Source organism: Podarcis vaucheri (genome assembly GCF_965113315.1).
Source record: "Podarcis vaucheri genome assembly, chromosome: 6".
Taxonomy (NCBI): Eukaryota; Metazoa; Chordata; class Lepidosauria; order Squamata; family Lacertidae; genus Podarcis; species Podarcis vaucheri.
The window spans coordinates 43,863,711-43,875,828 of NC_138764.1; the positions used below are offsets into that span (position 1 = coordinate 43,863,711).

Consider the following 12,118-nt stretch of genomic DNA (forward strand, 5'->3'; position numbering starts at 1 on the left):
TCTTATTTTCATTGCTATAGTTTCATTGCAAAATATTTGATGAATATTTTATACCTTTTGTGTAAACTGCTTAGAAGTTTAAGAAAAAAATTAAGTGCCATATAAATTTTGCTAAATAAAATGAGGGTGGGAAATTGGGATAGGGAAAACACTGGAGGAGATACCATATTTTTTGCTCCATAAGGCGCACCTGACCATAAGGCGCACCTACTTTTTTGAGGGGGAATTCAAGAAAAAAAATATTATTTAAAGGGAGCGCTGAGCAGAGCCTGAATGTATCTCAGGCTCTGCTCAGCGCTCCCTTTCATGAGCCGTGTGGAGCGTGTGTGCGGCGCTTGCAGGCTTTTCCCAGAGGAGGGAGAAGGGCAGCCTGTCACTTACGGGCTGCCCTTCTCCCTCCTCTGGGAAAAGCCCCCAAGAGCCACACACACACTCCGCACAGCTCTTTAAAGGGAGCGTGTCTCTTGGGGGCTTTTGCGGGAGGTGGGGAAAGTGAGAGAGCCTCGCTCTGTCCCTTCCCCCACCTCCCGCAAAAGCCAGGGATAGCCGTGCGAAGCCTCCCCAGGGCAGCAGGATGAAGGCTCCCCGCTGCCCTGCGGAGGCTTCGCGGGCTACCCCAGAGCTGCTCAGGAGTTTGGCGGGGCTGGCGAGGGAAGCCCGGGTTCCCCCCAACCCCAAAAAGCAGGTCGGGGAGCTTGTGGGGCTGGCGGTGGGGGAAGCCCAGCTTTTCCCCACCCCCAGCCCCAAAAAGCAGCCCCAAAAAGCAGATCGGGGAGCAGCGGGAAGGCTGCACACAGCCTTCCCACTGCTCCCAGTGCTTGTCGGGGCTGGCGGGGGAAGCCCGGGTCCCCCCCCCCAGCCCCAGGGACCACACATTTGCTCCATAAGACGCACAGACATTTCCCCTTAGATTTTAAGAGGGGAAAAGTGTGTCTTATGGGGCGAAAAATACAGCAATCCAATGGATGGGGGGGGGAGCAGAAGGGTGCGAAGTTTTTGGAGGCAGGGCTTACCAGTAAAGGCAGGGACAGCAGTGTCTTAAAAAATAATATATCAACTACTTTTTGCTTCAACAAAACTTTTGATCTGTTTCAAGCAGTACAACAGCTGCAATCAATGGTCAACTGAGCTGTCATGTTCCCTTCACAATGCCACAGTTGAAATAACAGCATGTCATGATGTAGCATTCATTCAACATGTGTTGTTTGGAAGACAAGATGGCAGACTCCATTGGCCCACTGTGATTTGAAGTAAATGTGCTATAGTCAGCTTTACCGACAACAATCAGATATGTGACATCATGCTAGCCAGACAGCACAGTCCTCATAGCCCCTTGTCATATTGTAACCCAAATACCAGAGGGGAGCCAAGCACTGACTCTCCAGGCTCTTCCTTAAAACTTTAGTTAAAAAATTCTCCACACTTTGCCTTCAGACTATTCAGTTTCAGCTACTGGACAAAGCTCACTTTTAAGAAGCTGGGTGCTCCTTTGCACAGTGGAGCCCATATCAAGCCTTTAAAAAGGGCTGAAAGGGAACATTAGGAAAGTTACCATCACCATCACCCATTGTGTATGGTTTAAGGGTGGGATTGAAATTGCCTTTTAACGGAGACATAATACACAACGTCCTGCAAATGCAAAAATGAGAGTTCACACGTAAAACAAAAGGGCCACACTTCGAGGAAATCTCCTTGATAAGAACAGACAAGTGTAAACTGGTTCTGTATTTCGATACTTTTTCAAGAACATAAACACAATGAATTAGGCCTCATGCACACCCATTATGATATCAATAATATGATACAGAGTCCAACCCTGGGAATGTTTACATGATCAAACACTGCACTTCTACACCAGAAATGAGAATTGCACAAGTGGTATTAACACCTGTTATCTTCAGAGTATTCATGCCCACAAGAGAAGAACTAATCTACTGGTTTAGCCAGTCTACATATGCAGAGCGATCTTACGCAGGTTTACCCAGACCAATGACCCACTGTATTCAATTGAGCTTGTTCCCTGTAAGCATACATAGGATTGCAGCCTAAAAATAGTATCTTGTCTATTAGGTCACATAGACTTCATACTGAACTTTTAATTGCTACTCAGAGTAAACTGCAAAGACATTTGCGAGAGCAAACAGAGATCTATTTTTGAAGGCGTATGAGCAAAAAGTATCACTTGTAGTATCCCAGAGGCACCTGCTTCCAATCTGCATGCTCTGCTTGTCTAGTTGTCCAATATGTATAATCACAATAATTTTATACCTTGGTATCATCAGGTCTTTTATTCGAGCCTTAATTACCTAAGAGAGAGAGAGGGGGGGGCAAATTAAATTCATGGTCTCATAAGCAAACTAATATAGACTACCTAGGATACAATACAGCTCCTTCAAATGTTTAACTAATTTACTCTAGGGGCAGGAATCTAAATACACCAGTGATGCATTGCACTTCAAATAACTTAAGACAATTTCACATCTGCATGGGACTTAAACTGGATGGATTTTGTCCTGTAAAATTAGCTGGTAGTCAACATAGCCTGTTCCTGTAGATGCTTTACCAGAAGCAAGTCCTACATGGAACTTAATCCCAAGTAAGTGTAAATACGATTGCAGCCCTAGCATTTCTGGTAGCTGTGAGTGGGGGCATGGGGATTCTCCTTATCATCAGGGGCAGATTGGTGGGTGACCTGTTTTCATGTATGAAGCCTCCCTCCCCACTACAGAACACTATTACAAAGTAGTTTCTGGCAGTCTCCATGATATAACCAAAATCTTGAGTTCTGTTTGTGCAATGGGACTTCTGCTTCTTCTCTGCACCCTATATAGGCTGTTCTGTTGAGAACCCCTTTTGTTTGTCAGATTTAAATTTTTCAAATAACTGATGGTATTGGAAGCAGTCTGAGATGTGTTCTCTTATTTCCTTGAAGGTTTTTAATTTTTGTTGGTTATCTTCGTCTTTTAGAAGTTTTTTGTATGTTGGCCAGCTTTCCTGGGTATTTTTCCGTTTTACCGCTATGGCTTCTACTGGAGAAGTCCACCACGGGACTTTAGGCTCCATCAGGTCTTTATATTTTTCCCATACAGTGAAGAGTGACTTTCTTATTATATGGTTGGTAAAATTTTTGTGAATTTTCGCTTTTGCATGTATCAGGTAGGCGTGCCATCCCCAACGGTTGTCAAAACCTTTCAAGTCCAGGAGGTCCGGATCCTGCAACGTGCACCAATCTTTAAACCAGGTGAAACAGGCTGCCTCATAGTAAAGTTTTAGGTCGGGTAGAGAAAAGCCTCCTCTCTCTTTTATATCTATTAAGATCAGGTGTTTAATCCTGGGTTTCTTCCCTTCCCACAGGAATTTGGAAATTTCTCTTTGCCGTATCTTGAGAGAACCCGCTTTGCCCAGTATTGGAATAATTTGAAATAAAAAGATTAATTTTGGGAGCACGTTCATCTTTATGATGGAAATCCTACCCAGAAATGTTAATTTTAATTTACTCCTGGTTTCAAAAAAATCTCTAACCAAGTTTTGGTGTAATTATCCTGAAATAAGTTTATATTCTTGGGGGTGATCCAAATACCCAGGTATTTCGCTTTTTGAGAGATTTTCAGGCCCAATGTTTTTTCTAAGTCGTCCTTTTCCTTCGTGGTTACATTTTTAACAAGCATTTTTGCTTTTGTTATATTCAGCTTAAAGCCTGACACTTCTCCAAATTCTTTAATCAATTCCAGCATTCTTTTCAGACTTTCTTTAGGGTTTTCAGTCATAACAAGTAAATTGTCCGCAAAGGCTTTAATTTTATAGGTTTTGTTTCCCAGGCATTTTGGGATATTTAAAGGGTGACCAGACATGGCTGCCCAGTGATGCTTTTAACACCACTACTACTACAGCTAGAGAAGCCTACCAGGGCTCAGTGACAGAGGAGCAGCCCCTCAGTCTCATAGTTGACCCTGGTGTGGCTCAAGCCTGTCTTGAACCACAACTTCTGACTCTAGTGCCAGTTGATAGCCATAAAAAGGTGGACTAGCTGATGTGATTAAAAAGGAAAGGGGGAGACAGCGTTTGTTCAAATACGCTCTTTGACCCAGAAAACGAGAGAGAGAACCAATGGCAGGTCATGCAGTACAGAGAAGACTCATATTCCTGACACAAGATGCAGCAACAGATCTATCAGTTAGCATCAGCACACATGGAAACTAGCTGTACCACTATATCCAAGATACAGAATCATAAGCTGGGCAATGTGGTAACTATCCGAGAAACAGCTGACCTACAAGGTTAACTAGATTATCATCTCCTTACACAAACATCTTAATATATCCCTTCATAGATCCTAAAGTTGAACTCTTGTATCCAAAAGGTGTTCTGAGCAGAGGGGTTTTTCCCCTGCACTGCAGAGATTTCTATAGGATATACCTCCGATATACTTTCCAACTTTGCTTTACTAATAAATTGTGTACCTCAGAGATGGTCTTTGTCATTTGTCTGCACAACTCGGCTTCATATTTTTCCTCTTGAAGATAACTTGTTACCACATCCTTCAAGATATTATTCACAGTGCCCACTGGAAAGCACTTTGCAGGACCTGGAGCACAGAGAGAACTCACACCATTATTTTGGAAGGCTGTGATATTAGGAGGTGGGGGTGGGGAACCAACTGTGTACAAATTTACTCAGTGAAACAATGACTTAGTCCAGTGGTGGCAGCCAAACTTGGCCCTCCAGCTGTTTTTGGACTACAGCTCCCATCAACCCTAGCTAAGAGGACCAGTGGTCAGGGATGATGGGAACTGTAGTCCCAAAACAGCTGGAGGGCCAAGTTTGGCCACCACTGACTTAGTCCAAGGGCCCCCACACTACAGTCTGTGGACCCCTGGGGGCCTGTGAGCTTCTGTCTGTGAAGAACACTTACAATTTACCAAACTATGAAATAACAAGATTATAACCTTTTTAAAAAACAAAGAACACTCCCCCCCCTTTAATTTAAATAAGTATTGCTACAAAAGTATTATGTATTTCCTAAGGTACTCAAGCACAATGTTTTTTGGAAATACTTGGTCAAATAAATCCACCTTTTTAATTTCAAAGCCTGAGCATTCTAGTTTTCCATTTTATTCTCCGCCAAATATGGAATCATATCCTAACACGGAATATCTCTCATTGGAAAGAATTTCTTTTGCCGTTTTATGCCAAAAATAGATCATGCGCTGTGTCACGCAGAATGCCCAGGTGACTCCTCAAGAGGCTTATGAGCAGAAGCTTGCCTCAGGCAGCTTTCTAAATTAGTTTATATATTTACACTGCATCTATGGCTCTTCCCCCTCCCCCCCTTGAAGCAAAAAGAAAAGCTCCAGTCTTTCCAATTTATTTGATCATTATACCACAAGAGTCATACTTGAATGTTTGGTGATAAACTGTCTGTACGCTGCAGAAATTACCAACAGTAGGATATGCTTTGTCTGCCCTAAGGCTATTACTGTTGTACACAAAAGACTTAAGATTTGAATGAGGGACGCGGGTGGCGCTGTGGGTAAAACCACAGTGCCTAGGACTTGCCGATTGTATGGTCGGCAGTTCGAATCCCCGCAGCAGGGTGAGCTCCCATCTTTCGGTCCCAGCTCCTGCCCACCTGGCAGTTCGAAAGCACCCTTAAAGTGCAAGTAGATAAATAGGTACCGCTTTATAGCGGGAAGGTAAACGGCGTTCCATGTGCTGCGCTGGTGCTGGCTCGCCAGAGCAGCGATGTCACAGTGGCCACGTGACCCGGAAGTGTCTTCGGACGGCACCGGCTCCCGGCCTCTAGAGTGAGATGAGTGCACAACCCTAGAGTCTGACAAGACTGGCCCGTACGGGCAGGGGTGCCTTTACCTTTTACCTAAGATTTGAATGGTTTATTTGTTACATACTGCTATTCTTGTTTGTTCCTCAGTTGCAATGTATTCATTGTAGGATGACTGCAATAATGTAAACAGCAGCATAAAATATAACAAATAAATACGATAAAGATGATAATAATAATTACTATTACTTTTATTATTTGTATAGTGCTACAGAGAGTGGGACTAGATTATTAGCAAGAAAGTGAGTAAGATAAGATACTTACCCAACTGGTACGTGTTTTCCATCTGAACCCCAGGGCGAAGACTATCATCATGGTGGCCAGCTTCATCCATGTAAGACACAGTACTTATGGAGCTGAAACCGAACCCAGTAATAATTGAATTAAATGTGATTTCTTGAAAGCTACATTGATTTTTTAAAAAACCCCACCTATTTTTATTTATTTATCTTTTACATATTTATAACAATGTCATGCTCCTGAAGACATTGATTTATGATTCTGTATACCGTATTTTTCGTCCCATAAGACGCACCGGCCCATAAGACGCACCTAGTTTTTTTGGGGGGAAATAAAGGGGAAAAAATTATTTCCCCCCCAGGTGCGCTGCGCTACACCAGGAGCTTGGGGCGTGCGGAGCTCAGCGCGCCCCAAGCTTCTGCGTGCCGGCAAGGTCTCCGCTAGCGTGGGAGAGCCGGGCGCCTCTCCCAGGGCTAGCGGACCCCTGCGCTACACCAGAAGCTTGGGGCGTGCCGAGCTCAGCGCGCCCCAAGCTTCTGCGTGCGCGCAAGCAGTCCGCTAGCCCTGGGAGAGCTGCGGGGCTCTCCCAGGGCTAGCGGATCGCTGCGCTACACCAGGAGCTTGGGGCGTCCCGAGCTCAGCGCGCCCCAAGCTTCTGCGTGCGCGCAAGCAGTCCGCTAGCCCTGGGAGAGCCGCGGGGCTCTCCCAGGGCTAGCGGACCCCTGCGCTACACCAGGAGCTTGGGGCATGCTGAGCTCAGCGCGCCCCAAGCTTCTGCGTGCGCGCAAGCAGTCCGCTAGCCTTGGGAGAGCCGCGGGGCTCTCCCAGGGCTAGCGGATCGCTGTGCTACACCAGGAGCTTGGGGCGTGCTGAGCTCAGCGCGCCCCAAGCTTCTGCGTGCGCGCAAGCAGTCCGCTAGCCTTGGGAGAGCCGCGGGGCTCTCCCAGGGCTAGCGGATCGCTGCGCTACACCAGGAGCTTGGGGCATGCTGAGCTCCGCACGCCCCAAGCTTCGGGGTGCAGGAAGCTCTCCGCTAGCCCTGGGAGAGCTGGGTCTCCCACAGCTAGCGGATAGCTTCCTGAAGCCTGGAGAGCGAGAGGGGTCGGTGCGCACTGACCCCCCTCGCTCCCCAGGCTTCAGCGAAAGCCTGCATTCGCCCCATAAGACGCACCCACATTTCCCCTTCATTTTTGGAGGGGAAAAAGTGCGTCTTATAGGGCGAAAAATACGGTATATGACTGGGTCACATCTCACGGAAAACCTTCTTAAACAAAAAAACATTTTCAGTATGCGAAGCAATGCTCTAAAATAAAATATGAGGCCCTTCCCAGTGATTTGTAATATGTTAAATCCCTTTGAACCTGTCATATACAACATTTTAGGCGTTGGAAAGAATTAGGGAGAGACAACATCACTTACAGTCTGAGAATTTTAACAAAATCAGGCAACACCAATGACACTGGAAGAGGGTTTAAAGCAGGATTGGCTAATCTATAGCTCACCAGATATTGCTGGACTACAGCTGCCACCATCCCTGACCACTGGCCTTGGTGAATGGGGCTGATGGAAGTTGGAGCTGGTGTGGTGTAGTGCTTAGAGTGTTAGACTAGGAAACCTGGTTTCAAATCTCCACTCAGGTGACCTAGGGCCAGTCACTGTCTCTTAGCCCAACCTACCTCACAGGGTTCTTGTGAGAATAAAATGGGGATGGGAAAAACAACAAATGCCACCTTAAGGTCCTTGGGAGGAAAGGTGGGATAAAAATCAGATAAATAAACATCTGAAAGGGTATGCATGATTTAAACCACCTTCCACAATGACACTGGACATTTTCAGAGTGTTATTAAGTCTGCAATACCATGCACAGTTACTGGAGGGGGTAGGCAAGGAGGTCCAATTGAACCTAGTGTGACTCGTTCCTAAGCAAACCCATAGAGGATGGAAGCTGGGCTACAAGACTACAGAAGTCTATCGGTCTCTAAGGCTCTAAGCCAGGCATGGCCAAACCTGGCCCTCCAGCTGTTTTGGGACTACAGTTCCCACCATCCCTGACCACTGGTCCTGTTAGCTAGGGATGATGGGAGTTATAGTCCCAAAACATCTGGAGAGCCAAGTTAGGCCATGCCTGTTATAAGCCCAGTGTAGGGAACCCTTGGCCCTTAGAGAGATCAGGTGTAGGGAAACCCAGACAGGAGTTATGCAGTGGCTCCTCAGCTCCCATTTACCAGTGCTGCTGCTGCAACCCTGTCCTTGACCCACTATTCTAGTATTGGCAGCAGCACACAGTGTCTACTTCTTGAGACTCTGTACTTCCTGCTTCAGGTCTGGCCAGGAATCCTTGTCAGAGTGCCTCCTAAGTGCTTAGAAACCATCAGAGGAATGATGCTCCTCCTATCCGCCCCTTCAACTAACTAACTTAGGTTCCAAGTCACCAGTGAGGAACCATTGGCCTTCCAGATGTTGTTGAACTGCAATTCCCATCAGCCCCAGCAGACAAGGCCAATGGGCAGGGATGATGGAGTTGTAGTTCAGCAACCTCTGGAAGGCCAAAGACTCCCGACATCTGTTCTAAGCTCTACCATTCCTTCCATTTTCCCTCTTTTAAAAAAATAATTTCTATTAAAGATTTCATTTACAAAAATACATGCATTCTCCTTTTTAATAATTGTGTTTTCTACAGATCACTTTCATTTGTTGTGAGACATTAGTGTTGCATGCAGTATTAGGTTAGGAAGAAAAGAGGGGGAGAGTAGGGAGGGTCCATGGGGTGGGGTGGTAATGCTTCTATTCTTCTGCTTAGTGTATGCATGGGGTTTTGTGTCAGCATCACTTGTGTGGGTTCTCTTTCTATTCGCTTGTTATATTTCCTGGATGGTAAGAGAGGTTGGGAGGTGGCCTAGAGTGTGGTTCGTTGTCTCTGGTTGTCTGTAGTGAGATTTCCATTTTCCCTTTCATTTCTCCTTGTGCCGAAGGATATGATGGCACAGCACAGTATTTGTGCATGGCCAGTTAGGACAGAACTACATGCTGTGAAGAAGATGTGAGTTCTGATTTTTAGCCCTTTCATCAAGCCACCTGATTGCAACTCTTACATCTGGAGCATGGGTGCCCCTCATTGCCCTTGCGTAACACAGCTCTTTGTTTACCTAAAGCAGGCACTAGGTTCAAAGCAGCTGAAAGCCAGGTAGGTTTCTCACCCATTACCAGCCACCCCCATGTAGAAAAAGAATAACCGAGCATGACATTTGCAAAAGCCTGAAGAATATTTTTTATACTGTCCAGATGGAATGGTCTTCCAAAGAAACTGGTGGGAAGAAAAGTCAGAAAATGATAAATAGGCTACTCACTCTTTGTTTCTTCCAAAAAATTCTTTCGCCCTGACTTCATGGCTTCCTAAAGAGGAAATGCTGCCTCTTTTCTTTAACAAGCGAGCCGCTTTTTCCTTCATTGTGTCCGACATGTTTTCTAGATACAGGAAATGTATTTTTTAAACATAATTGTGACCTAAAAGTATATAGGCATCTGGTATCAGAGCAATGCCTCTTACACAAGGTATTTTAATGAAAGTCTTTGGAAATGCACAGAGTCTGTGAAGTGGAAGCATGAGTGGTTATACCTAGGTATTAGGAGAGCTCCCCAAAGTATTGGCTCAATGGTTTCAATAATCATTCCATTATTGGGGGGGGGAGTGGGGGTCAACAAACTAAATATAATTAGCAAAAAGTGTGGCAGTTTTACTCCACTCGGTGCCCTATTCTGGGATATGTTGATTAATCTTCTGAGGCTTTAGGAAATGGCTGAAAAGCAACAAAGAGAGGGCTACTTCTTTGGGAACTGCATCTTCAGCTTGCTCCAGGTTTGCTTCCCATCAGGAAAGGCAAAGGAAGTTTTGAGGAACCACTGCTTCAAGGTGTTGCAGGTTCCTCAAGAAGGTGGTACCCAAGCAAAGCCTTCAGGGACTGTTGCTTCTTGGCAAGTAGTCAAGGCCTACAGAGCACTTCCACAGCAGCAGAAGCCACTCCAAGTATTCCCGAGGATGCTGGAAGTGCTGCAAGGCTTTGGAAATGGGTGAGGAGTGCCGTGGAACATTTTTTTAATGCCACAAAAGAGGCTACGGCTGCCCGATTCAGAAGGATTGTTTGTGGAACATACATAAGTCCTGACAGATCAGGCAAAAGGCCTCTCTAGTCCAGCATCCTGGTCTCACAGTGGCCAGCCAGATGCCTATGGGAAGCCCCAAAGCAACACATGAGCACAACTCCCTACTTGAGACTCCCAGCAACTGGTATTCAGAGGCATTCCGCTGATGGCAAGGGACGTAGAACATAACCACACAAACTTCCATCTCTGTGTGTATTTAGTCTCTCCTTATAGGGCTTAGTATCTTTTCGGCATTGTCCTCCATACTCCAAGAAATGACTTACTGTAAATAAATGCAATGTCAAAAAAAAAATGTGACAAGGCAAGGCCTTACTCAGAAATAAAAAGCAACCAAAAGTCTCAACAAACTTATTATGGCATTATTCATAAACTAGATTCCACCTCAGAAGATGCATGCACTCTACTCTCACAACCTTATTCTATAAAAATGGTAAGTAATGCCATAATTTTTGCTGCTTTTGCTGTATCAGACTAATGTATACACCCTTCTGAAAGAAGAACGAAGTTTACTCATGAATAGTGGCATGCCACTTGGAAGAACTGGACCATTCATTTGGCTTTCCGCCGCCTCCTCCTCCTCCAATTCTTCTCATAAATAGGCATTATGCATGCACACACATAGGAAACAATACAAGTCCTTTCCTTACTGCTGTTGTAAGCTAAGGATCGCCTGAGGCCTCCTGAAGCGGACTGGCACCTTGAACAACAAATAACCATTACAAATTGCCCATCCCGCTTTGCAACTGGAGTGGGCAGAGGAGAAAGAAGTGCGGCCACCTCAGCTGCGCTTGTGCAACTCATGAGCCACCTCTGGGGCACACTTTGTGTGTATTTATTACAAGTCCACAAACTTCCTTCCACCTGCACATTTAGTCTCTCCTTAGGAAGACGCAGTATCTCTTCAGTATTGTTCCTCAGACTTCCAAGAAATGACTTCTTGCGGGGCAATGAGAAAAGGCGGGAGATGTATTCAAATGCAAATGATTAGAACGGGGAGGCTCCGGAATAAAATTAGCCTTCGCCTGTACACAGCTACAGCATGGAGATTAACATCTCTCTTTCTTTTAAATACCAGAGCTAAGGGACCCTGTGCCTTCAACTACGAGTAGGACAGGCAGAAAGCCAATATACACGAAGAGTTCCCCCACTGCTGCAAAATCCCTGGGGTGGTGGGGAGTTTCAACAGTCTAATTTCTGGATTGTGGCCACCCAAGTTCTCCTCGGAGTACGTGCACCAATGGACTTAAGTTTGTCACGTCCATTGATTTAAGTGGGCCGACTCTGAATGCAACCGCGCAATGGGTAGAACCCCCTGCCTAGGACGCAGCTGCAAGAGGCGCAAGAGCCCTGCCGGAATGGGGGCGCGCGCTGGTGGGAGGCCACTCCGCTTCCCGCCTTCCTACTGCCCCAGGCGACACCCCCAGGGGTCCCAACAAGCCTCCCGCCGGCGCGCTCTTACCTTTCCTCTTCCTTCTTTTGCTGCTGCAGGACAGAGCCGCAGCTGTTGCTGGTTTCCAGGGTGACCAATCACCCCGCGGAGGCTGTTGCAGCCGCGGGAGGCGGTCGCGGCGCTGCTGCCTCCGCCCTCATGGGCGGGAAGAGGCGGAGGAGAGCCGGTCTCCGCTTCCCGCCTAGCGCGCGCGTCCCAAGGTGGCTTTGCCCGACGGGAAGAGGCGCCCGGAGCGCAGCTCTTGCAGCAGCAGCAGCAGCAGCGCGCTCCCTCCTTTCCTTGGCTGTTTCTCCGTCTCCCCCCGGAGCCTTGCTTTTTAACTGCGCGCCTGTGGAGCAGCTCCGGTCAGTCGTTGGGCTCGGGGGTCTTGTGAGACAAGTCCTGACACGGGTAGGAACGTCGGCAGCTGCCCTCGTCATTAAAAAGTA

At 46.6% G+C, this 12,118-nt stretch overlaps 2 protein-coding genes across 2 annotated transcripts in view; both read right to left on the reverse strand.

Moving 5' to 3' along the window:
• Positions 1–1,687: 1,687 nt before the first annotated feature.
• On the reverse strand, positions 1,688–9,540 carry DYNLT5 (dynein light chain Tctex-type family member 5). Its single transcript, XM_082227617.1, has 4 exons — positions 9,427–9,540; positions 6,104–6,195; positions 4,461–4,585; positions 1,688–2,306 (listed from the first exon to the last, which is right to left on the reverse strand). The coding sequence occupies exons 1-4, from the start codon at positions 9,537–9,539 to the stop codon at positions 2,103–2,105; spliced, it is 534 nt and encodes a 177-aa protein (XP_082083743.1). The 5' UTR covers position 9,540; the 3' UTR covers positions 1,688–2,102.
• SGIP1 (SH3GL interacting endocytic adaptor 1) overlaps positions 9,435–12,118 on the reverse strand; it is a 151,277-nt gene continuing 148,593 nt past the window's right edge. The window contains exon 25 of the mRNA XM_082227572.1: positions 9,435–9,544. The gene's annotated coding sequence lies outside the window, so the exon portion shown is untranslated. The remainder of the gene's footprint in view (positions 9,545–12,118) is intronic.

What these genes read in the sequence shown, in the direction of transcription:
- DYNLT5 (XM_082227617.1), bottom strand. Translation starts at nt 9,539, where the DNA reads ATGTCGGACACAATGAAGGAAAAAGCGGCTCGCTTGTTAAAGAAAAGA. An exon ending in GGAAAACACGTACCAGTTGG is followed by an intron (nt 4,586 to 6,103) that starts GTAAGTATCTTA and finishes TCTGTGCTCCAG; the next exon opens with GTCCTGCAAAGTGCTTTCCA. An exon ending in TGACAAAGACCATCTCTGAG is followed by an intron (nt 2,307 to 4,460) that starts GTACACAATTTA and finishes TCTCTCTCTTAG; the next exon opens with GTAATTAAGGCTCGAATAAA.